Source organism: Glandiceps talaboti, chromosome 3 (assembly GCF_964340395.1).
Source record: "Glandiceps talaboti chromosome 3, keGlaTala1.1, whole genome shotgun sequence".
Lineage (NCBI taxonomy): Eukaryota > Metazoa > Hemichordata > Enteropneusta > Spengelidae > Glandiceps > Glandiceps talaboti.
Window position 1 is genome coordinate 10,301,879 of NC_135551.1, and position 27,640 is coordinate 10,329,518.

The following is a 27,640-nucleotide window of genomic DNA, read 5'->3' on the forward strand; positions in this document are numbered from 1 at the left end:
GCAAAATCAATAACAACTGTTTTGTCGAAAGGATAGAAAACCATATTCGATGGTAACCACTATTGAGTCAAGTTGTGAACACCGTGAAAGTAACGTTCATCATTTATTTATCACTAAAAACTGCAAACAAATGTTACAGTACCTGGTCCAGAATAAAACTGAAACGACTGATGCGAAGCGTCAATAGCAACAGAGATTGTGCCAACGGTTGCTACAGCTTCTTGTAAACTGTACTCATGCTTTGATGGTAAATCAAAGTAATTAGTAATGGAAGTAACCACTCTGTCCGTTTCGTACCGACATGGAGATTCATCCTGGAAACAAAAAAACAGAGTGGCGTGCATTTCTTCTTGTACTGTAGTCGAAGCGGTCAAACTAACAACAAATTGCTTTAAATTTGATAATTTTGTACATCTATCCACACAATAAAGTTCAAAGTGTATCTAGTGATTTATAATACCGTTAACCACATATATAGGTCCTTCTTTCCTATTTACGATGAAACCGGCCTAAAACTCCAACTATCTTTTTGTAAAGTTTAAATTTCTGGATACCATCTGAATGCTCAAGAGGTGTTGAAAATTATTTTCACTTACTGTACCAATGTAAGGGTAGTCTGCCTCGGACATTTCCCCATTATCTCTGATGTAAGCAAATGCTTGATCAATCCATCCTCCATTACATCCCATGTTACCATAGGTATAAGAACAGTCAATAAGTTGTTGTTCACTGAGAGAAATCAGTTGTCCAGTTTTCTTGAAATATTGACATTCGAGAGAACCGGTCTGGATCGTGGATTTAAATAACGTGTTAGTTAAAAGTAAATGGAGCAGGGGTTGCTTACACTTTTTTCTTCAAAATGACGCATTAATACTGAGTCCCTTGATATGTTTGGTTGTAAATATATTTTCCAAAACTGAAAAAGTGACCGTTTTATCAACTTATTTAGCAAAGTTATTTAACCAAATGTAAACTGAATACCATCAGTAAAGGATCATTGTTCCTATGTTCTTCGTTTTCATCAACATACATAACATAACATATTGTATGAAATTTGAAGCATGCATTTAGACATTGTCTATTAACCAAATCACAAGTGAGGCAAACAACTCAATGAAAGTAACATCTACATCATCTGGCTAGATCATAAATGCGTAATTTGTTGTCACAGATGCAGGTACAAATATATATGAAATGTGACAATCACATTATAAAGATATTGCCTAATAACAAAAATAATTACTGCTACAAATTAATTCATTAAAGTTAGGAGCTATTTCAACAAGCTGTTATAGTAGATATATAATTTGTTATAGTCAATGTATGTGCTAAATTGCATTAAAATGGATGTCTGCTTTCTTCAGATATTGTCTATTTACCAAACATTAGTAATTATGCTAATTTTATTTAAAATGAAAAAATATATTTATAATCTTGTATAGTCGAATTACAGAAAATCATATTAATTATGAACATTTATTCATTAATATTCATACTATGCTTACCAAAACCTAATGATTTCTCACCATTATAATGAACAAGATGTGCAACGAGTTTCATTAGAATTAAAACAGCAAAGCACGGACATTCAGACAGACAGACAGACAGACAGACAGACAGACAGACAGACAGAAGCATAATATAACATTCCATTACGAAAGGTAAACATTGATCTATATTATAAGATACGCCATGTCGTTCTGCCTTCAACGGTGTGCTCGTCTTTCTGTGTGTACCAATTGATTGGTCTGTGTCAGAATGATGAGAGGAAAGGCTGACCTGGCAGATGGAGAAGTCGTATCTTATATACTCCCCTAAAACTTACCGAACTGAAAGCCCAACAGGATCCACAAGAACCCTGTAAAAGTAGAGACATTGAAAACAGTAAGATCATCGTCAAAAAAGGTGTCAGCTTTATTCTATAAATTAAGTGATTGAATGATTGAATTCAATGATTGAATCAGCAATTCTCCTATAAACTGACTCGTAACAAGTAACAACTACTATGGATGGTCACTGAAGCGTATCAATATGTATGACATGTTTGGAAAGTAGCCAGAGTTTTAAAACCTAATTGTTCTATGAAAGTCTTCAATAAGCTGTGTTAAACTATGATGGATACTCTACCTGATCCTTGACAGCCGTGACGCAACCATGGTCCCTCCAATCGATGTGGTCTGGTAGGACAACGTTACTTGGTGCAAGGAATGAAGATCCACCAGATTTACTGCGATTTTGTGCTCTGTATCCACACATCAATTTCTTGTATTCCTCGGTGTCCTGTGATCAATACTTTGAACATAACTAAAAATTCATTCATGATGGTGGTCATATTGGGTTTTAATTCATTTCACTGTGAGATGACGTCAATGTCGTCAGCACATGATTAGAATATACGTACGCCATGACTAATAGTTTGTATAACACAAGTTGATGTGGACAGTTCCTCGAAAAAAATGTCTATCCCACCTTTGGGTTGAAAGACATTTCATTTGTCCAAATCAAGAGGCCTTAGTGAAATTCTTCGTATTCTGTATGATGCACCATCGACTGAATATTAAAATGCCAGTGTTACGGATGACAGAATACAACTTTTTAATATTCGCTAAGTTTTGATGTTTTGCGAGGTCACCGTGAACTCTCAGCTGTCATGAATTAATACTTAGAACAAATGTTTGCATTTCGCGAACAGTATTCTTCTAAGATGACAAGATTAAGTTATTATAAGATCAATAGTGTCAAATAATGACTAATTACAGACAGTTGGAAGAACAATGACGTGATCACATTGTTTAGCTAGTTTTCATATTTGTCATTTGCATTGAATTAAAGGCAACAGCAACACATTCATTTATGGTGCTGATTATTTTATCACACAATCATTTGAGTATTGTATATTTTATGTTTATAAGAATGTAATGGAATAATAAAGTTTGGATTCATTTTCTTTGGAAGAGACGGTCTGAGGCAAGGAGCGTCCATCTGCTCCCTGACTGGGCCACTTCTAAATGATCCAGGTTAACCGTGAACATTGTGTGTAGTTTGAGCTAATTCCCTTTCAAGTCCAAGTCGATCCCGTGTACGGAGTGGAGAGAAAGAGTAACATTGGAGGAGGGTTACGTTAACAGTAGAGGTATCCCCTCTATTTGTTACACTAGCATTACATATTGATTAAGAAAAATATACTGACCAGGTCACCAAACTTATTCATTGCCACCCCGTAATTCTTGTTACCATTGGCGAAATCCCTGTTGTGAAGTTGAATAAATTTCATATTGTTGTGCCATTTTACTCTGCGAGTCAATTCCTCTTCTTGTGAATAGACTTTACCTGCCATTGTGACAAATAGATGAAACTGGTATTTCTATGGCCGTGTTAAGCTTACGAGATATATTTTCTTTCTCATTATGGTAAATGCATCCTGACTGTTATTCCTTTGACCCTAGTTGTCTTTTTTAGAAACACGATGATGCATTTAGGAAGAGTGAAATGTATATTTGTAATGCGACAATGCATACCAGTATTAAGTTTGCGCAGAGCCAAATAGTACCAAAGGAATCCAGAGGAAAACAAAAGTTAAGCAAGCAGTAGTAAAAGATGGACAATATCTTTTTCTGCACCTACCAAAGCCAGTGAGTGTGTTACTCGCCCGATCAAAGTGATGTAATCTATTATACTACACGAGACTTTAAAAAGTGTAGCTGGAACGACCATAAACGCATTTAGGGGATTTTAAGACCCGTTGGCAAAAAGATGTCTTCATGATACGTCTTCCTTTAGGGAGCCGTCATTATTTATGGCCTGGGCAGGAGGAATGGCAATGAAATCTTTTAAAATATGAGTAGCCCCCCCCCCCCCCATTTTGCTCAAAACATTTAATAACCCCCCATCTGACATGGTAAATTTGAATGAACCCCCACCCACACACACACACACTCACACACTTACTGTGCATATATTATCATATAAAGTGATGTGTTTTTAGAAGGCAGTGACTCTTTCACTTCAACAATGTGAATAAAAAATGTTATTGGAATAATTATTTAAAAATAATTGTTTAAAAAAACGTGATATTCTGCAATTGTCTATTTTTCCAAAATTTTGTGTTCAATTGTCCCGAATACCCTTACACTGCATGTATGTATGTATGTATGTATGTATGTATGTATGTATGTATGTATGTATGTATGTATGTGTGTGTGTGTGTGTATGTATGTATGTATGTATGTATGTATGTATGTGATTGTGTTGACTACAGTGTTCTCCCTGGGATTTTTTCGGAAGAGGTCTTAGAGAGCACATATGTTTAACCCGCTTATGCGGCCGCCGGGAGGAGGTCAGGAAGGGGCGTGCCCCTCCTGCTTTAGAAGCTTCTTTTTTAACATTTTAATACTAAAATGACTGCATTTAATGGCACTTTTGTAACTATTTTGAATAATATTCCGTCGCCAAATACTTTTAAAATATGAATAAATATCAACAAAGCAAAACACAACATTAAATAAAACATTCCATGAATTGTTTTTTTGTAGGAAGAATTATGTATTTTAGTGGTTTGTTTCAAAAACATACAAAAACAAACATAATTTCTCTGCAAATAAATACAAAAACAGTGCTGGTGCTAAGATGGAATTTTCGTGCAAAAAAATGCAAAAACTTGTGTTGGTAGTCCTATGAACTTGACTGGTAGTCCCCCACATGAGTCCCATAACTCTAAAATCACTTTTTACATATCGATTTTTTTCAACCTGTTTTTCCGATCATTTTTCTTAGGAAAGCTGATATTATTTCAAACTGAATGTCCACAGACGGATTGCACATTTAAAACACTAAAAGTTTTGATGTATAAATGAAGGCGTCGCGTTTGTCCGAAATCTCGTGAAATGTGAGACTTATCATACTTTACCATTCAGGTCTCCTAAAACTCGCGATAATTTTTGACGTCATTATCCGCCATGTTGGAAAATACATATATTTGACTCAAGTACAGGAAAATTTACCAGTGGATAGATCCATGGTGGATTTTTTTTAGCGATATTATAGTGTTTACTGTGTCCTGATACACCACTTTGAACGATTTAGAAAATCACGTTTGGTGAAAGGAGAAATCAGTTTGATAAATTTTGAAGACTTTAAGAATGCCATACTGACTACATGTAGAATAAGGGAAAGTGAGGAAACAAGTTGTAGCTACTTTAACTAAACATAAGAATAATGATTTTCTTGAATGGAGATATTAACTGCTTTCTTTATTCTAAACCGTTTCAAGCAAAAGCATGATGAAATTTTTCTACACATTTACACTTATAGTCTCAACAGAAATTGATTGAAATTAATATTTTTATATTTATTGTTGAATCAGAAATTTATATTTTTTAAATTATGTTTATACATACTTTATTTTCACAATCTTTACTATTTGTCATATTTGTTTATCATTTCTACCAAGTCTCGAATGTCTCCAATGGTATAAATGGCATAGAGCTTGGACCATTTTAAAATTGTCAGATATAACATGGTCAGATCTCAAAGATGTGTAATAATACACAACTGATGTAATCTGTAATAGCAAAGTGTTGGAAACTAATGTTTTCAACTCAAGAAAAATGCAGTACTGCTAAAAATTCCTTGATAATAATTAGTCAGAAGTTTCATGTTGAAACAGTTTGTGGATTGTCAGAGAAGGGCATTGAGGGTGTATCAGAACTTGCGTGAAGTATTTCTACTACATCATTTGTTTATAATATTTGGAGAACCTTTAACTGTAAATAAAGTTATATTTCTAATGTTGTATTAAAGGTTTGGTTCAGAGTAGTGGATCAGAATTATGAGTGCCAGTTTCTTTAGTAGCGCCCCCCGTTTCTCTTGTTATTCAGTAACACCCCCCCCCCCATATTGAAATTTTCGAGTGCCCCCCCCCCCTCAATTCCTCGGACCCCAGTCTTCCAGCCCGTAAATAATGACGGCTTCCTTAGATGACAACACTGAAATCTGGATTTTCAACAGTCAAGAATAAGTCCGCTTTGTACTGATTAATACAATGTTTAACTATTGATTTATACACCTTATTGCATTTAATTACAATGTAACTTTCAACTAATTTTTGATGTCTGACTTTTCAGGTTCATGTATGTCACCGTATTGTCCATTTTAACCTGGCCTATTGTGTTCATTTTGAGATTTCGTGACGTCATACCCCCCCCCACCATCAACTCCACACTCTCAAGCAATGGCATGCAGTGATAACACGGTTTGCAACCATACATGTTGACCGAAACTTTCAGAATCTTGACTAAAAAGTGAGAAGCAGAATGTCTATCCTGATTTCTGTAGTAGACTGATAACTACTCCCGCCCTCAACGTTTAATGACATGCAGCAAATCCCTTGTCTGTAGTTCGATACTATTTGTTTAAAAGAATTCGAACATGTACACTAGTGACAATTTGTGCAAAAACAAATCAGACGATTAGAACTTATCGAACAAAACCTGTATCAGATGATCGAGACTCGACTCTACTATCTGGAATTTAGTGAACAATAAATCATGATCAGGAGTAACAGCGAGGTATCGATAGACTTAAGATTACGAAGGTTTGATATAGGATTTTTTTTGTAGAGTTCCTCTCTTGTTTAGGATCACTACTAGCTAATAATATGTAAATCATGATATGATAAAGAGAAAATATGATCATCCACTGCGTTGCCATTATATGCCGTGCACTGGTCGCTGTCGAGTGAAGTGCAGCTCAAGAACCGAATTGTAATACAAACTGTATTCGAAAGACGATAACTTGTTTTCGTCTACTCAGCACTAGGTACAGTACAAAATGCGATAACACACCGTAACGTGGCCACATCAACTCCAATTGAAACAGATATCAACACGTCACCTTATCTAATTTTGTCCAGATGAAATGTAAAAGCGACTAATGTATATTTTTTGTTGAATGTAGGAAAACATTGCGAAATTTCGTAACTTTAGGGTAAGTTGTTTGTATTTCCATGAACTTATGATGCCCGAAAATCATAGTTTCTTTTCTGGTACATATATAGTTTAGCATTAACGTTTCCATCGTTATCCTGAAGAATATAATTTGGCAATATCAGAATACAAAATGTGTGCTTTGGGAGGGGTGGAGGGGGGGGGGACTAATGAGGCTACTCCACATTTTCTCGTTGAAGTTGATCATCGAGATAGAAACTATTGAAACTTCACATTAAAGTATTATTGAGATTGTATGACGATATTTGAAAAGTTCTTTCAGAACAACATGACCTGCGTCGTCCGCTCCGACCCTACATTATCAATTTTCATTAACGGTCAGAAGAAAATCACTTTCAACGACAACAACTTTCGATAATCTTTTATAATAGTCGAGTCTGCAAAACGTCACTTATGTGTTTCCAAAATCTATTGATTGTGTATTCTAATTTTCATATCAATTGAACTGTTCAATATACAATGTATATAATACACATTAAATCTGTTGCATCAAAATTAAGGTAAGTCAAACAATGGTGGGCTGACCGAACAATAAAATCACAGTGCTTTGAAGTCCTTAATATAGCATAGACCTTACACTAGGTTATAGATATACTGATGTTGTTTTTCATTAAAATCTTACCATGTATGGTTTTCCATTCTTCCCATTCGACATCGACTGACACTGCTGCTGCTATGGCAACCAATGCAAAACAAAGTACAAGTTTCATCGTATCGATTAGGCTCCAGAACCTGAAAATGAGAAGTGAAATGAAATGAAATGAAAATGGAAATAACTTTTTTTTTAAAATCTGGAAGCAGTTGACTGTAGATGTAGGTATCCGTTTCCTCTGTGTATGCAGTTATTGCATAGCACTGGATAAAAAAGCTGAGGAAATTTTCTAGATTTCAGTAACTCATCACTAGAGCTCCAATAAAGATCAAAATTAAATCGATCGCGAGACATAATAACATGTATGATAAAAAACAGATTCAGCTTACCATAACATGTACAATTGAAACTCACCTTGTTGACGAGACAGAGCTACTATAAGGGGTGGGTGAAAACTGATTCGACGATCGACAACAGGTCTAGGTCTGCGTCAGTGGATGATGTCTGGGGCAAGTAGAGTCCTTTATATAAGTAACCGACAGAGAGCCACTCCTGTTGCAACGTAAATTGTGTTTATTTCATGACAAAAACTGTCAAAGATTAGAATACTGAGTACCCGCATCATCTATTCAGAGTTTGATTCCAGTTATAACCAGATATCAGTTTGGACCATTTCCAGGTCAAATTTGGAACCATGCCCAGTTCCATTAATTTCTTGAATTAATCGAATTCCATTCACTGGGATCAGTCCTCGTTCCAATTTGGGACTACATGTACATACTTTTGGTTAGTTCGTGATGACGCTGAGAAAGTACATCATATACAATTTTATTCTGCCGTCAGTATTTCATCTATACAATCAAGTATTGACATATTTGTAAGTCGATACGGTTGTCAATGTTTATTTATATGCAACAGAACCCCAAACATTATGTTGCAGAGTCTGGCTGTAATTCCAATGTGAGACTAGTCCCACTTCCAAACTGAGACCAGTCTCAGTTTAAAAAAACACCCATTGTTCTACTCAGAGTTCGGCTCTAGTCATAATGTGAGACTAGTCCCAGTCCTATTTTGAGACCAGTCCCAGTCCTAATCTAAGACCAGGCCTAGATGCAATCTGAGACCAGCCTACATCGGATTGAAATCTGAAGTTCATTTGCTGAATAGTACATCCAATTTATACCAACACCATTCCATTACCCACTTTATCTAGCCACTTGTGATAACCGACCCATTGCTATCAAATATGTTATTATAAGACGTGTTCATAAACGTGTTTGGTAGGTTGAATTTCTCTCCATGTAGTATAAGTATGTTATCATTGAACGTTCGAGATGGAGTCGAAAGTCTGTAGAAGAAAGACACCAACAACAGGATTTTAAAAGACTAGAAAGAAACAAGGGGTCCTTCCTTGTGCCACTTACGCATTGAGTAAGTTGAGGCTCGATTCTGACTCTGTTCTCATGTACAACATCCTACGTAAAGATGAACACAAAATTAGAAACTACCCCGACACTGCTTAATCTAAAAGAATTTACAGGCTAGGGAGTTATATATGAGAGACTATTTGACTATTTACTCATTTGGCATCTCTTTTACGACAATAGTCCCGTTTCGAATGACCAAAAAGTAACGAAATTGGAACTTTACATACTATTTCAAAAACCATTCCCAATGTCGTATAAAATCACTAGCCTCTTTGCAACAGATGTCCCCGTGCAGAGGCCATGGTTGAAATGACTACTATTCAGCGGATGTAGAAATCAGCTTCCTAGCCTAACAGTAAGAGCTAATCAGAGAGTCCATTTTATTGAGCATGATAAGTGAGAAAATAAACTTTGTTTTGCAAAAATGCGAAATGTGGTTTCCCTCGTACCAACAGAAAATCGTGTTGTGTAGCTGTTTTCTGATATATCAAGTATAATAAATGAGCCTTCAGACTCGCCCGCCAATTCACTTAAGGAAGCCTCAGTAATTACGAGGGGGTAAGGTTGGAGGAAATCAGGCCCAGACTGTTGCATAAAATATCACCCTCCCGTGATTCCGTTGTGCTAAAAAGCGACTCTCCCTCAATTTCCTTTCTCTAAAAAATGACCACCACCCCCACCCCCGTTCAAAATATTTCATTAAAACATGGTTTAAATACTGAGGCACGGAAAAGGACACTTGTACCAGAATCAATAGTTTAAAGGTCTTAATTCCACCGCTGCCACCACATTGAAAATAGTAAATGTATTGGTTATTTCTCCACCAGGGTGAATTTTGGTGATATTGGCACTACATTAATCAAATACCTGTGTTTGGATCTCATTGGCTGAGCTGAAGGCCAGAGAATTAACTCCCAAACACTAGATAAGCCCACTCCTGATATTGTCTGGACTAAGGGAATCATCTCCACAATATCATCACCAATATCTTACCCAACATTTCCAGTTCTACTCCTGTGAGACCCACTTCTCTCCTCACATCACACCTGACAATTAATTCATCACTACATGATTTTCAGCAGCAATTTGATTGACATGGTCTGATGATATTATGGTACCTAAACCCTGTCCATAACGGATGTGGCAGCGCAGTGCAGTGGGATGCCAAATTCCCAAAGAAAGTTCAAAAACATAATATAGCACAAACAATATCAAACCAACAAACAAAACAGAACAAAACCAAAATAAACGAAATCTATGACAACACACAAAAACACAGCAATGGGGAAATAACAATCAATGAGGAAAAAGATGTGACGATTAATTTCTTAAATTCGTATTGTTTATGTATGTTGTCAAATGTAGTTGGCAGGGAGCTCCATTGTTTGGCTAAAGCATATTTGAAATGTTTCTCAGCATATTTCTGCTATTACAGTTTGTAATATGTAGAAATTATATCACTCTTCATGTGAACTTCGTTGATTGGTTTTGCTGCCATGTTGTCATTACTCGTGGATAATTAATAATACCCATATCTTAAATTATACGAGATTCTGGAAGGCTCAAGCCAGAGTATTAATTGTCGTTGCGCAGTCAGAAAATTTGTACTCCGGCTTTCGAGAATGATTACACCTTACATGCGCGTAGCCCTTTTCATGGTGAATGGCACGCATTTTTGGTACTGTATTTGAATAAGCACGTTGCATAACCAATAGGGGGCACATGATTGACATTGAGAGAGGGTGCTCATACAGAATCAAGAGGTGTAGCTTCCATAGAGTTTCAACTGACAATGTATCAGTTCATTGGTTTTATGTGATCTGTTACTTCATTGTCACGGTACACACAGTAAGTATCAATGTACACGAATAGCTGGTAACAGACCCCTCAAATAAAAATAAATTATATTTTCATTCAACTATTCTTTGTACTTTTTATTTTTATGTTGTATAACAAAATTCCTTCATTCAATATTGCTCAAATGTGGGGTGGGATTATTTAGTAGTTGATACAGGTGGTAAGTTGAATCGAGTAAGGACCCCCAGTTTCTCATATGGAACAACAGTTTGTTTGTTTTTGCTACCTGTCAGTCCTTATATTCGATCTTCATTTTCCGTTAACATCGAATACAGCTTGGTGGTAGGTGAAACCTGGTAATGGTTAACCAGAGGTGTGCGTCACTGGAGATGGTGATAACTGGGGAAAGCATAGTCCATAATATAAATAGCGGACAGGTAGCCACTCAATGCTGTATCTCAAATGATGTTTTTGATCACAACAAATGTCAAAGGTTCAGAATCCTGTGTAATGTACCCGCATATAAACAGCGGACAGATAGCCACTCCCTGTTCTATCGCATGTTTTTTATCACAACAAATGTCAAAGGTTCAGAATACTGTGTACTTTCATTGTTGCTACTCGGGAAATAAATTATAATACATATTATGTCTTTTGAGAAAGCCTAGTCTGAGATCAGTCCCTATGTAAAAATCTACTTCCAGTCCCAATTCATGTCAACGACCCTTACGAGTTCCAAACTAAGAATGGATAAAATTCCAGGTTAAAACAGTGAACACTTCAGTCTTGGACCGTGCTCGGTGAAGTTTGAGACCATTCTCGGTTCCTTTCTTAAACTAGCCTAAATTCCAATCTGGGATCGGTCCGAGTTCCAATCAGTGACTACATAATTTTATGTTGCTAGTTTTGTGATGATACTAAGAAAGTACATCAAGCGAAATTATATCCAGAGTTCATCTTTGCAATCAATAATTAACATATTCCTAAGTCGACATTGTTATCTAGGTATATTGATTTTAGAATAACCCTAAACATTATATCCTAGTTCGAATCCGAGACCAGTCCTAGTTGCAATCTGAGACCAGTCTTACTTCCCGCATGCAATATTAACATCGGTCCGTTGGTCCGACTCATTTCCATTTGAAGAGATAGTTTGACAGAACTGCCGCAACTTGTTGATCTTTATGACCAATTGAAATCTGAATTTATAAATAATATTTATTGATTATACCAACACCATTTCATTACCCACTTTATCTAGCAACTTATAATACTTATTGTATGCTTTAAAACTGAAGTCCGACCGAACCATCATAGCATTGTTGCTATCAAATATGTCATGACGAAGCATACAACAGTTATTATATGACGTATTAATCTTTAAACGTATGAGATTGGTTGAATTTCTCAGCATAGTATAAGCATGTTGTGATTGAACGTTCGAAGTGAAGTCTAAATTTGTCCGAAGAAGGAAGGACAGCAACAACAAGAGTTTACAAAAATAAAGGGGATAGGGGTCCTTCCTTGTCCTACTTGCAGATGGAGTAAGTTGTGACTCCATTCTGACTCTGTTCTCATTTACACCATTGTACACCGCCTTGCAAAAAGTTGGACACAAAACTAGAAAGTACTCCAACACTGCTTAATATCGTAGAATTAACAGGCTAGGCAGTCATATATTAGAAACTGGTCGACCACTATTTACTTATTTGGCATCTCTTTAACAACAATAGTCCCAGCTCGAATGACCAAAGGTCACGAAAATGGAACTTTTCACATTTATTTGAAGATCCACTCCCAACGTGCGTCAGTGGATGATGTCTGGGGCAAGCAGAGTCCTTTATATAAGTAACCGACTGGGAGCCACTCCTGTGGCAACCTACGCCAATTATATTTATCACAAAAACTGTCAAAGATAAGAAAACTGATGAGTACCCGCATCATCTATTCAGAGTTTTGATTCCAGTTATAACCAGATATCAGTCTTGGACCATTTCCAGGTCAAATTTGGAACCATGCCCAGTTCCCTTCTTGAATTAGTCGAAATTCCATTCACTGGGATCAGTTCTAGTTACAATCTTGGACTACATATTAAATATTTTTGGTTAGTTCGTGATGACGCTGAGAAATTACATCATGCAAAATGTTATTCAGCCTTCATTAGTTCATCTATGCCATCAAATATTGACATATTTGTAAGTCGACATGATTGTCTAGAGGTATATTTATTACAAAAACCAAAACATTAAGTTGCAGCTCTAATTCCAATGTGAGACCTCCAATATATCTCAATTCAAAAGAAACACCCCTTGTTCTACTCAGAGTTCGGCTCTAGTCCACTTGTAATCTAAGACCTTACCTTGAGAGAGAAAAAGAGAGAGAGAGAGAGAGAGAGAGAGAGAGAGAGAGAGAGAGAGAGAGAGAGAGAGAGAGAGAGAGAGAGAGAGAGACACACACAGAGAGAGACAGAGACAGAGACAGAGAGACAGCACATCTAGACTAATCTGTTTCAAGTGGGAAACTTGGTTTATTTCAAAATGGCGGGTTTGAAGAGCGCCCTCAAGCGTCAGAAATGGGATTTTTTTTTTTTCACTTTCTCATATCTCCCTTTTTAAGTTAAGGCAGGTGTTTTACAATCCCCAGTGGTGTTATAAATGGAAAGTTATAACCAAGTGATGAATGTTGTTTTAAGTTCTGCAATATATTACATTTGAGTACTTTGTTGCTCGTTATACTAAGTATTACAATTTAAATAGTCATATTTTATTTATTTGTGTATATCTTGACATAAGTGATGTTTATATCAGTTTGCATTGATGAACACAGATAATTTTGCTCTGGGGAGAGGGGTACAAATTGTATTTTGAAAAATCATCTTGCTGTGGGGAGAGGACAAATATGTTTTGGGAAATCTAATATTCTACACTCTGGTAGATACAAATAAATGAAAAGTACAGATAAGTTCATCAAACTTAGCTCACCTGATTGCTCACTCAATAAACAACTACAGACATTGATAATAATTCAAGAATAATAATTTATTGCCAGTATATAAAAAGTACAAATACATCATTGTGACAGAAAAGAGGCCTGATGACAGACACACATACACATACACGTACACACACACACACATACACATACAAATACAAGTAAACATGCACACACTCACTCACTCACATTACTTAATTCTTTTCACAGCTCAGAGCTGGTTTTTGACATGATGGTCTTTTACCAAATATGTTAACGATTTTAATTTGTCAGGAACACCTGCATAATTGACCCCAGCTACATTGAAACTGTGGTGAATAGCCTCAACGCCACTTTCCCCATAGAAGCCCAACCCTCTTCTACACTGACCCACTCGAACTGGCACATGTTCTTCAAGGATGTGTAACTTGGGGAAAACAGATGAAGTTGGAAATTGTTGTCTATAGTACACCATTAAGGCCTGTACACTTTCACCTGCAAGAAAATGTTAATATTATGTATTATGACATGAATACAAAGAAAACATGTGATAACTATCTATGTGTCTCATCTTGACATTGTTAAAATGACATGTTACACACAGGAAACAAGATGAAACACTAATGTGTGCTCAATAATGTATACAACATCATCAGTGATATAGTACTCATCACACTAAAACAATTATGTTTTTGTTAAAGTTTATTACATTTATCTACATCATTTGCATCAACATAAACTAAAGTACACCTTACCTAGTTTGACAATTTCTGTGTCAGTCAGTACTCTTGACACTGAGTATAAATTGTGGCATTCTCCAAACAGCAGCAGAAGTGGTTGATAAGTTGCCCTTATAGCTTCAGCATCAGAAAGTAAATCAGGACAAACATTCTCAACACAGCTACTAACTGCTGAAAACAGTGACCGAATAACCTCTGGCTGAATAAAAATAAGAGAATACAAGTACATCTATTTAGTATTAATATTTGTATAAACAAAATGTATATCTGGAAAAAACAATGTGTATAAAGAAATTTGGCTGGCCTTGACCACCTTTGACCTGTCTGATATGATGAACCACACTTTGTATATGATGAACCCATACACAAAGTGTGGATTTACAATAGTTTTTGCCTTTATGCTTGATTATTCCAAACAATGGGTCACATTACACTTTGGGTCTTATATTTGTATGTAAAAAAACAGACTCATTTATCAATGGCAAAATAGAATAAGATAGCAGGTCAGAGAGGTCATGCCTTAGTCATTTAATAACATAACTGAAATAAGTAAAGTGTAACATACCATACATGCTAATTGGTTCCACCAATGAAGAATACTACATATTCAAATAATTTATGACTGAACTGCACCTGTTACTTATAAATTTGTGAAATATAGCATATTGTTATGGAACAAACAGAACAAATTAATTGATTCTCCTCAGAACCTGTAAAAAACCCAGAACAACAATTCCAATGTGTTAGTATAAAAAGTAATGGCAGCAATAACAATAACATAACACCAGCAACAAACAGAACAACACCACATTGCAAAAGATGTTAGTATTATGCACCTGGCAGCATTTATCTACATGGTTTCCAACAAAGGATTTTCCATGATATGCTTGGCGGCAAACATGATTGCCAATGAGTGCCCTATCAAGGGCTTTCACACAATAACTGGCTTCTTTGGGTAGGTTAGATTTTAATATTTCAATTTCTTCCTCCTAATGTTTTATAAATAGTTGTAGAAAATAGAAAGTTGGGTTACAAAGAATGATGCAGTGAAAAGGGGTAAAATAAAGGAAATCGCAAATGTATGTAAGCATAAATGCAGATATTGATGAAAATTTACCTTTTCCTTTGCTGCAGCAAGGTTCTGTTTTATTTGTCTTTCTAGTCTACATAGCTGTGCAAGTGACGGCTCATTATCATCCTCAGAATCACTATCACTATTGTCGTCATTCATTTGGATGGCCTGTACTCTCTCCTGCATTGCTGTGGCCTTATCCTTCAGCTCGCTCACTTCGTCCTCTAGGCTGAAAGCTCTTTGTATGCTTTCAGCATAGAGGTCGAAATGTGCAGGTTTGAGTACAGGCTCATCAATGTCGCCACTAGTGTGTTATTGGTAAGTGAACACTTTTACATCAAGTTTGGCAAATTCCTGTTCAGTCATATTGAAAAAATGAAGAAGAAATATGCCCAAACTTAAGTGTAGGACTGGTATTGACACCTGTGATACAAAAGAAAAAAGAATGTTTAACAATTTGGAACCTCAAACCTCAAACTAAACTCAATTGAATTGCTTGTTGATGCAGTTCATAAATTCTGAAGCTTTGCTCCGATGTGCTCCTGCTTCAACAAACTTGTCATGATATTCTTGTATGTCATGGAGACTCCTACTTTGGATTGGTGCTCTCTGGTCAGGGGGTATCATGGCATCTGATTTGGTGATATAACACCAAAGACAAAAATATTTGCCTGTATAGTTGAACAAAGAAATTATCATACTTAGTGGCATGCACAATATACAGCAGTAGGTCTAACAACTGGCTTTTAATCCCTTTAGGTCTAGAAACTTTCAGGCCAAATTTGTTGAATACAAATTATTGGTTCTCTGTAATTGTTGTGTAGTGTAAGGTAAAATAAACATTAAAATTAAAGATTAAAATTCAAGAAATTTTACTTCCAAGTGAAGTAACATTCTTACATTACAAAGATGTTCACGAAAAATCAAGTTGCTGTATTAATTCATGGTCATTTCTAGCAAAGAAAGTGCGAAAGTATAGTAAAACATGCCAAGTATATGAGCAAAGACTAACTTACCACTTGCTCCTGACAAACCATATATTCTGGTTAGATACTCATAGTCTCCCATGATATGCACTACTATGGTCTTATCTCTGAAATATCACATATATTAATTATCTCAAGATAAACACAGAACACACCACACTAAAGTACATTGCACTACACTATGGTATGCTACACTACACTACAGTAGTCTATAATATACAACACTACACTATGGTATGCTACACGACACTACAGCAGTCCATAATATACTACACTGCACTATGGTATGCTACACTACACTACAGCAGTCCATAATATACTACACTACACTGTGGTATGCTACACTACACTACAGCAGTCCATAATATACTACACTGCACTATGGTATGCTACACTACACTACAGCAGTCCATAATATACTACACTACACTATGGTATGCTATACTACACTACAGTAGTCTATAATATAGTACACTACACTATGATATGCTACACTACACTACACTACAGCAGTCTATAATATACTACACTACACTATGTTATGCTACACTACACTACAGTAGTCTATAATATACTACACTACACTACACTACAGTAGTCTATAATATACAACACTACACTATGGTATGCTACACGACACTGTGGTATGCTACACTACACTACAGTAGTCTATAATATACTACACTACACTATGGTATGCTACACTACACTACAGTAGTCCATAATATACTACACGACACTGTGGTATGCTACACTACACTACAGTAGTCTATGATATACTACACTACACTGTGGTATGCTACACTACACTACAGCAGTCCATAATATACTACACTGCACTATGGTATGCTACACTACACTACAGCAGTCCATAATATACTACACTACACTATGGTATGCTATACTACACTACAGTAGTCTATAATATAGTACACTACACTATGATATGCTACACTACACTACACTACAGCAGTCTATAATATACTACACTACACTATGTTATGCTACACTACACTCCAGTAGTCTATAATATACTACACTACACTATGATATACTACACTACAGTAGTCTATAATATACTACACTACACTATGATATGCTACACTACACTACACTACAGTAGTCTATAATATACTACACTACACTATGATATGCTACACTACACTACACTACAGTAGTCTATAATATACTACACTACACTATGATATGCTACACTACACTACACTACAGCAGTCCATAATATACTACACTACACTACACTACACTATGATATGCTACACTACACTACAGTAGTCTATATACTACACTACACTATGATATGCTACACTACACTACAGTAGTCTATAATATACTACACTACACTATGATATGCTACACTACACTACAGTAGTCTATAATATACTACACTACACTACAGTATGCTACACTAAACTACAACAGTCTATAATATACTACACTACACCATGGTATGCTACACTACACTACAGTAGTCTACACAACACTACACTATGGTATGCTACACTACACTACACTACAGTATGATACCGTATAATTTGCACACTACTCACCTCCACACATGTCCATCTAGAGCATTAACTTGACCGTCATTCACTTTCATAGCTGTCCTCATGTTTGGCTCAGAATCACTTGCTTTAAAGACGTTAAACACTATTGTATTTTTGACGCTGTTTGGCTTTTCAACATTACACACCTGGAAGACACTTTGGTGGTACCACCTCCTTTATCTCCCCCTACTTTGACTATGATCTCATCTTCTGGTAATGTGTCATCATGGTGGGTAAGCTTGATGACCCTGTAAAAACAGTAAAGGTAAAGCTTGACGACAAGAACCACTGTTGGCGTGAGAGAAAAGAAAATATTATCTGTAATGTCTGTTCATATGAAGTACATTTACTGAAAATCAATTAAATAATAAATGTTTACACTAAATCTGATGTTGTGTGTTAACTGTTAGATATGTTCCCTGATTCAAAACTAATTTGATAGTTTGATAATCATTCCAAACATGTTCAACGCCTTCAGGACTAGAAATTTCCCATCAAATTTCTAGAACAAAAAAATATAATTTCTCTGTACAATAGATTACATGGCTATGAAATATTAAAATTACCTGTCTAAATAATCCAAGTAACGGTCAACTGCACACACGAGATCTTGAACAGCAACACAAGGTGAAAGCCGAATCTCAGTGTCTTGCTTTCCATCTGGCCCTTTCACAGTAAAAAGAAAGGGCAGATTTTCTGCAAATAGGGTATACTGCTTTGTGATGGATATTTGTCTGTCACGGTGTTCACTTCCAAGCTTTACCTTCCAATTTCGCAACCATCTAGTCAGAAAGTAATTAGCATCGCTATCAATGGTTAATTATTTCTAACTTTCTACATTGTGAGACAAACAAAAATGTTAATATCTCACATGAATATATATAGAGAATACCAATACATGTATGTTTGTTATGCTAAAGTATGTTTATTATGCTCTCGATGTTTATATTAATTAATTTCAAATTATGTGCAAAGGGTAAATACAAATGTAATTGTGTTTTTGAACTCACAAAGTTGTAATTACTTACTGTTTAAGTTGTCTCAATTTATTCCATGGAAGACCTAGACTTGACTTCAGTAGGAGCCCAGCACCTTCAGGTATATCAGGCACTGAGCCTAATTCCTTTAAAAGGTTGCTGTTCCATTCTTTCCTTTTCAACTCTTTCATATATGTTGGCTGGCTGCGTGTTCTTCACCACCAGAAATGTTTGTTCTGACATTTTCCACTCACATAGCCCGGGCAGCTTTGGTCCTGTCAGTGGCGTCAGACGAGCCTTTCCTTGACTGGGGCGTATATGTCAGACATAATGGCTGAAAAAAATTAAATTCCACAGATTTATGTACATGATGCATGCTTACATTGATACATACATGTACATGCACAAACAAACACACACACAAATATGTATATTGATATATGCAGAAATGATACATGTGCATGCATTATGTACTTCTATACTGACACCCCCCCCCAAAAAAAAATAAAAAATAATAATAATGATAAATAAATAATAAATAAATAAAATAACAACCTTCACCATGGTACTTGAAACAAAGATTTATGGAGTGGTTCTGAAAGTATTTTCCTACTTTATGTTAACACTGTCAACAGTTTTGTAATGCCATCAGTAAACACAGATACAAATATTAAAATAAATAATGATTTATGGTTGCATTACCTGGCCACCAGTCTTGAATTTGATTGGTACTCCAGATTTGTAACCAGGTGTATCAGACAGCTTCTTTCTGATACAGGCAGTTGTCAAAGCTTCAAAACCATCTGTTTTTTCCAGGACATCATGTTTTATTAACATTGAAATAGCCTTTTCTACATGTATGTCATCAGACGGTTGGTTTTTAGAATTTCCAGTAGATGTACAGTAGTCATGATCAACAATGAATGGGGCATTGACATATCGACAGGCGAGTTGATGTTTGGCTAGGTCTTCTAACTGCACAACACATTTGCATCCTCTAACACAATTCTCACATTTAACATTCAGACAAGACAACAAATTCATCACAATATTTGGGACAGACGAAACAGAGGAACATGTAATCGGTGTACGACACACGGGACAACTATCTGCAGTTGTCACCCATTCTGAAATGCACTGTGCACAGAATATATGCCCACCACCTTCACAAGTACAGTCTATGAGAACTGGCTCACAGAAAACTTGCTTACAGATAGAACATATCAAGTCACTGTTCACACCCTGTGGGAATCTATCGACATGTAAACTGTCAACGTTCAAAGTCTTGGCTGACTTTAGATGTATCATGTTTACAGTATATTGGTAGTGTACTGTATCGACAGCGGCTTGATCACTAAGTTTTACATGCTTAGTGTTACTGTTAGGGGGATCGTAATGATCACTCACACTTGGGCGCATTCCTCTGTTTTTTCTCTCCTTTACATTCCTGCCAGAGTTTGACCTTTCGCAAACGAGACATGTACCAACTCTTGGATGTTTACACCATTGTGCAACAGTAGTTCCAGGGGAATACTGTTTACCGGTGGCCTGGGCTTTCTTGAACGTGGTAACACTCCTCTTACAATTGTTACAAAAGTTCACAGGGTGTATGTCTCCACTGTCACCACAAACGCTGACCCCGAAACAACCAAGTAAATCTTCGCCAAAACTAGAACATTTATAGACTGTGGTCTTTGAAGGAAATCGTTTTGAACACACACGGCAGTGGTATCTGTATAAATACTGGAAACTAGCTCACTACTGAGCAAAATTTTTCCAGGGTAGGTGAGTGCGCTCAGTCATTAGTCCCTGTGGGCTGTTAGTGCAGTCTTAAATTGTTCTGTTGTGTTGCTAGTGACAATGTTTTCCGATAACCGGTTCCAGTCTACAATAGTTAATGGTATGAATGAATGTTTGCATGTTTCAGTTTTACACATAGGTATTTTAATTGCCTTTGGATGTGATCGCCTAGATGGTCTAATGTTAAATGAAAATAACGTGCCGGTAGGAATGGCTACAATGCCTTGTACAATCTTGTAGAGGAGCACTAAACGCTGATTTCTCCTGCGTTCTACCAAGGGTTACCAGTGAAGATCATGTATCATTTTAGTAACACAGCTGTGTCTGCTGTAGTCATTATAAACGAACCTGGCTGCGCGACGTTGTATCCCTTCAAGTCGATCAATATCCTTCTTAAGGTAGGGGTCCCAAACCACTGACGAGTAGTCTAGGATAGAGCGGACTAGTGATATATAGGCTGTTACTTTGAGATTTTTTGAACAATGTTTCAGGTTGCGACGGATAAGTCCTAAAACCGCATTTGAACGATTTGAAATGTTATTTATGTGTGTGGACCACTTTAAGTTTTCACTAATGGTGATTCCGAGGTATGGATTATCCCTCACGTGTTCTAAGATATGGTTGTCCAACATGTAATTATATTGAAGGGGTGACCTGCTCCTTCTGATGGACATGAGCTAGCACTTTGTAGCATTAAAACACATACCCCAGTCATTCGCCCACTTCTGCAATGAATTAAGATCCTGTTGTAAACTGACTTGGTCATCTATGTCATTTATTTGTCTGTAAAGCAGACAGTCGTCTGCGAAGAGACGTACTTGGGAGGATACACATTGTGGTAGGTCGTTGATGTGACAAAGAAACAACAAGGGGCCTAGTACTGTGCCCTGGGGTACCCCAGAGTCGACCGTACACGATGACGAGTACTCTCCGTCTACAACTACTCTCTGTTCTCTTTGTGTTAAGAATGATCTTATCCATGAGTGTGTGTTTCCGGAGATCCCGTAGTTCTGCAGTTTGTAGAGTAACTTGCTATGTGGGACTGTATCAAAAGCTTTGCTGAAGTCCAATATGGCCATGTCTGTTTGAATTTTTTGATCATATGTTTGGAAAATATCATGCATAGTAATTATCAGCTGGCTTTCGCATGAATGGCCACTTCTAAAACCATGTTGTTGTGATGTTAATATGTTATGTTGTTCCAGATGTTTCAGTATATGACTGCAGATGATATGTTCTAGAGTCTTACAACATACACTGGTAAGATATGGGTCGGTAATTGCTGGCCAGGTATTTATTTCCCTTTTTAAATACTGGACTTATGTTGGCGTTTCTCCAGTCTGCAGGTAAAGTACCAGTGTTCAGGCTTTGTTGAAATATGTTAGTAATAACTGGAGCAAGTTCTGTAGCACAAGTCTTCAGGATAAAATTGGAAATATTATCTGGTCCGCTTGCTTTGTGGGTACACAGTTTTTCAAGTAGTTTCGCCACTCCGTCCTGCTGAATTTTGATGTCGGGCATTTTTGGGTATTGTTTCTCTGGGAGAGGAGGGAATATATCGTCCGTATGTTCTTTTGTAAAAACTGACTTAAATTGGTTATTTAAAAGCTCGGCCTTCATTTTACTGTCCTGGTGTAATACACCCTCACTTTTTATCCCTGCTACACCGATGTTATCATGTCTTTTTGCTTTTATGTATTTCCAAAATGATTTATTGTTCCCCTTCTCCAGTTGTTTTTCCATGGTATTGTTGACATACTCCCAATGAGCTTGTCTTACATTCCTCTGTGTGGTTCTCTTGTGTTCTTTGTAAATGTTCCATGCTTCAGATGTTTTCTCTCTCTTAGCTTTTTGAAATAGTTTATGTTTTTTTCTCAATTCCTTTCTTAGATGATTGTTAATCCAAGGAAGGTTGAGTCTTTTAAGTGTCAGTTTTGAAGGAGTGTCGTTATCCATTATTTTTATGAGACCTTCTTTCAAGTTGGTCCACTTTGATTCCACATCGTCCTGTTTTTGTTTGATAATACTCTCTCCTAGGCTGTTAACTGCTTTCTTTATGTTTACCCAATTTGCTTTGTTGTACTTGTATACCTTTCTCCTCTTGGGTTTGTTATACTTAGGTTTAAGGTCAGAGTCTACCACAATCATATGATGATCGGATATCCCTGGAATGGTATCGCATGATTTCACTAAACTAGGATGATTTGTTAGGTATAGATCTAGTATGTTATTCAATCTAGTTGGTTTCATTTGTATTTGTTGGAGTCCGTGGTCATTCATGATGTTTAACAATTCTTGATGCTGACTTGCCTGAGGGGCTCCTGGTGTTATGGAACAATGTTCCCAATCTATGTGTGGGAGGTTGAAGTCCTCAGCTACGATGATATGTTTGTCCTTGTTACCTGACACATTATGTATTGATGATGACAGATGTTCAAGACTTTCTTTTGTAGATCCAGGTGGTCGGTAGTATGAGCCAATAACAACTGATTTTCCCTGTGTTTGTACTTCTGCCCAAACTGCTTCACAATCTGATTGGCTACCGTCAACTTCACTTGTTGTAAGATTGTCATGCATTGATATAAAAACTCCGCCTCCATTCTTATTGCGGTCCTTCCGATATACATTAGAATGATAGCCTTCTGGAAAGACTTCAGTGTTTGTATGTTCTGGTGCGAGCCATGATTCACAGCCAATGATGACATCTGGCTTGGTGTACTCAATACTTTCATACAAGGCTGAGCGTTTGTTTCTAATACTCTGGCAATTTACCATCAGTACTCGTAAATTTTGTTTCTTCGCTTTATTCAGGTGAATTGTTTTGTGTGATGACGTAGAGCTCACCGATGGTATTTGTCGGCGAGCCTTTGGTGAACTGTATGCTGTTGGGCTAAAAGATGAGTCAATGGATGGAATTGATGATATGTTACTCAATAAACTGAATCGATTTGACACATCAAGCTCATATGATTGGTACATAAAGTTGTCCACGTTTTGAGTATTACATTTACAACATATCCAGGCATAGTCCCTAGGTTTTTAGGTAGTTTTGATGTGTCGTCTCGATATTGTTTTCCACATACTTTCTGCGATTAAACACAACTGCCAATCGTCGATATGTTCACCGGTTGACAGGTGACTGGCGCAGACGACAAAAAGTGATCGAACAGGTGAATTTGTATTACCCGGGCAATACCATATTTGGGAGAAACCCCATACGTACACAAGAAAACCCATGTCACACGGTACACATTTCCGGGTATAATAAAAGCCTAAAAACACAGATAATTTAGTTTCATTAAATAAAACAATTTTTTTATTTCGAAAATACAAGGTTAACATGAAAAATCGTTACTTGCCTTAAACTGGAAGGACAAATTCAACACACGAAAACGGCGATGTTACACGCGATTCAAACCGTCCAGCAACCTTTCCGAAGGGAAACAGGTCAATTGGACCCCTCGTCAATTGGACCCCTAACCAAATGAATCCTCGCCGAGTGTAGGGACTATGCCTGAGGCAAGGAAATTTATCAATTGCAACTGGTGAATTTCATTGCTTCGTTGATAAAAGTTTGGTCTCATTTAATGCACACCGTGAATCTGTAGTTCGTTTAACCCACATGGATGCATGGTTCGCAAGACTCCAGCGCAAGACTGCTCCCGTTCTACACTTTACTCGTGTTAATGTTACGGTGGATACCTTTCCCACACCCAAACTGCAAACAGACTACACTCGTATTTGTGCTATCTATTTCTTAATAATAATGTTTCTGGATTGTGTCAAATATCCCTGAACAACTTACAAATGGTTACGGCGAGGGTTCATTTGGTTAGGGGTCCAATTGACGAGGGGTCCAATTGACTAGAAAGCTTCCGAAGTTCAAAACGATCACCGAACATTCCCGATTAATATCAGAATACACATTACTGCATAAGAATACATATAGTCCACAAATACGAGCGAAATCCGATCGCAAAATACGCGCCTTCGGGGAGACAAACAAAATGGCGGAACACGTAAACATGATTCACGTTTCATAGTCTCGGGCTGTCTCGCGCTATACGAGATGTTAACTAAAATTCCGAGAATAGGCCGTTTTCACAGCCGTGACACAGAGAGAGAGACAGAGAGAGAGAGAGAGAGAGAGAGAGAGAGAGAGAGAGAGAGAGAGAGAGAGAGAGAGAGAGAGAGAGAGAGAGAGAGAGAGAGAGAGAGAGAGAGAGGGGGGGGTCGAATTCCGCATACGGCATCGTCGACGACAACACTGTAAATTTTGATTTACTTGTAGTATAGATAATTGAAAAACAAAAGGTCGATGATACATCACAATTTTACCGTAGGGTGGCACGATTTGTTATCGCTGTATACTGGTTATTCTTGCGCTAGCAAAGTCAGCTATGACATAGGTCCAATGAGTATGCATGCACACCAATTGATGACGAGAAATAGTGCAGAACGGTCACTCTTTGATATGAATCACGATCTCCGTTCTGTTGTTGGTCTGAATACTGGCGTTGACGGCTGTGTAGTTTACGACAAAATGACTGCCTAGCCTGTTAATTCTTTGATATCAAGCAGTGTCGGGGTAGTTTCTGATTTTGTGTACATCTTTTCGTAGGACGGTCTACATGAGAGAATCGAGCTTCAACTTACTCCATCTGCAAGTAGCACAAGGAATAACCCCTATTCCCTTCTATATTTTAAAACTCTTGTTGTTGGTGGTGTCTTTCTTCTACAGTGTATTTTAGATTTCATTTCGAATGTTCAATCATAAAATGCTTACACTATGCAGAGAAATTCAACCAAACACATACATTAACATGTCATATAATAACTATTAATTGTATGCTACGTCATTGTTAGACTGTCGACAGTCACTCGCGCCTTTTTCCCCAAAGTTTTATCTAAACTCCGATCCGGCGCAACACTAGTCTAATCGCAGAATGATATCGAGGGCCGAAGGCCCGAGCTTGTCAGACCTCAGTGTGCATAAAATCCTTAGTTTGCTAGCACTTCATGACATCACAAATGTCTGACATTAGATAGTTATTGTGTTATGAGTATAAATAGATATTTGAATACACTATGTAGGTGATGTGATGTCCTTAGATACTCCCCACAAATGTCCCCACTACAGTTTTTCACAAATCACGCATGTGAATGTGTGTTTACTCTGTGTCTATGTTTCTGTGTATGTATCAGTGAATGACAGTTAAAACCACCACATCAAATGCCTTGGTATTAAGTGCTTGGGCCTTCGCAATACGGCCCTCGAAACAGTTTGCGATTATACTATTACTAGTGTTGCGCCGGACCGGAGTTTAGATAAAACGTAGGGAAAAAAGGCGCGAGCGACTGTCGACAGTCTACGTCATTGTATGCTACGCCGGACTCTGAGTAGAACAAGGACTATGATTGATGTGGGACTGGTCTCGGCTCGTAACTAGGATATAATGTTATGATTTTTAAAAAAATTAATATACCTAGATAACCGTGTGGACTTACGAATATGTTAATTATTGATTGGAAAGATGAAATACTGAAGGCGGAATATAAGTTTGTACTTTCTTAGTGTCAACACAAAACTAGAAGCAAGTAGTCACAGATTGGAATTTAGGCTAGTTTAAGAAAGGATCCGAGAATGGTCTCAAACTTCCAAACTTCAGCGAGCACGGTCCAAGACTGAAGCGTTCACTGTTTTAGCCTGGAATTTTGTCTATTCTCAGTTTGGAACTCGTACGGGTCGTTGAAATGAATTGGGACTGGTAGCAGATTTAAGATTTATATGCGGGTACCGTGACGGTACACACTATTCTGAACTTTTGACATTTGTTTTGATTTTAAAAAAAATCATCATTTGAGATACAACAGGGAGTGGCTACTTGTCCGCTGTTTATATGCGGGTACGGTACACATTATTCTGAACTTTTGACATTTGTTTTGATTTTAAAAAAAATCATCATTTGAGATACAACAGGGAGTGGCTACTTGTCCGCTGTTTATATGCGGGTACGGTACACATTATTCTGAACTTTTGACATTTGTTTTGATTTTAAAAAAAATCATCATTTGAGATACAACAGGGAGTGGCTACTTGTCCGCTGTTTATATGCGGGTACGGTACACACTATTCTGAACTTTTGACATTTGTTTTGATTAAAAAAATCATCATTTGAGATACAACATGGAGTGGCTACCTGTCGCTTATCTATACAGTGGAATAGTTCCCCACCTTAGGCACCTACCACCACCAATGTAAACAGCCCGGTACCAATATTACACTGTATAAAGTGAAAGAAAACATCAACATTTACGATCGTCAACTTTGTATCTTCTAGGTATAGTTCTGTGACTAACTCACTTAACCTTTCTGTTTCTGCTGAACGTGGAATCCAGGAATTTCGTTTGAATGGAGGTACGCTTGTTTGTAAATGTTCCATGATGTCTCATCAGAATCTCACTTTTGCAATGTTAGATCGTACAACAACGTTCACTGTTTTCTGTTTGGCTGTTTGGTGTTGGAATGAACTTTAAACACATTCTCTGAGCGCCAATCTTGGGACTGATCTACGTGAAACGGGTCAGTCGTCAGTGTGTTGTTGCATTGCAGTTGGATATGTGGGTGATATGGGGCTAGTGCTGGATCTGAGCAAGGGTTAACTTATCGCTAAATATTGCCAGGAGTGACCATTTGCAACAGATCACAA

General features: G+C 37.1%; 1 protein-coding gene and 1 long non-coding RNA gene across 2 annotated transcripts in view; both read right to left on the minus strand.

Moving 5' to 3' along the window:
* The window catches only part of LOC144432519 (cathepsin L-like), a 9,209-nt gene extending 1,495 nt beyond the window's left edge, over positions 1-7,714 (minus strand). Inside the window, exons 1-6 of the mRNA XM_078120744.1 lie at positions 7,627-7,714; positions 3,191-3,330; positions 2,128-2,280; positions 1,826-1,858; positions 597-785; positions 143-314 (exon numbers count right to left, since the gene is read on the minus strand). Of these exons, the coding sequence (XP_077976870.1) occupies positions 143-314; positions 597-785; positions 1,826-1,858; positions 2,128-2,280; positions 3,191-3,330; positions 7,627-7,714 (775 nt within the window). The remainder of the gene's footprint in view (positions 1-142; positions 315-596; positions 786-1,825; positions 1,859-2,127; positions 2,281-3,190; positions 3,331-7,626) is intronic.
* A 7,972-nt stretch (positions 7,715-15,686) lies between these two features.
* On the minus strand, positions 15,687-18,917 carry LOC144453894 (uncharacterized). The gene is made up of 4 exons (XR_013482451.1): positions 18,720-18,917; positions 18,157-18,401; positions 16,619-16,695; positions 15,687-16,025 (listed from the first exon to the last, which is right to left on the minus strand). It is a non-coding gene; the product is annotated as an uncharacterized LOC144453894 (long non-coding RNA).
* Between the last annotated feature and the right edge of the window lie 8,723 nt (positions 18,918-27,640).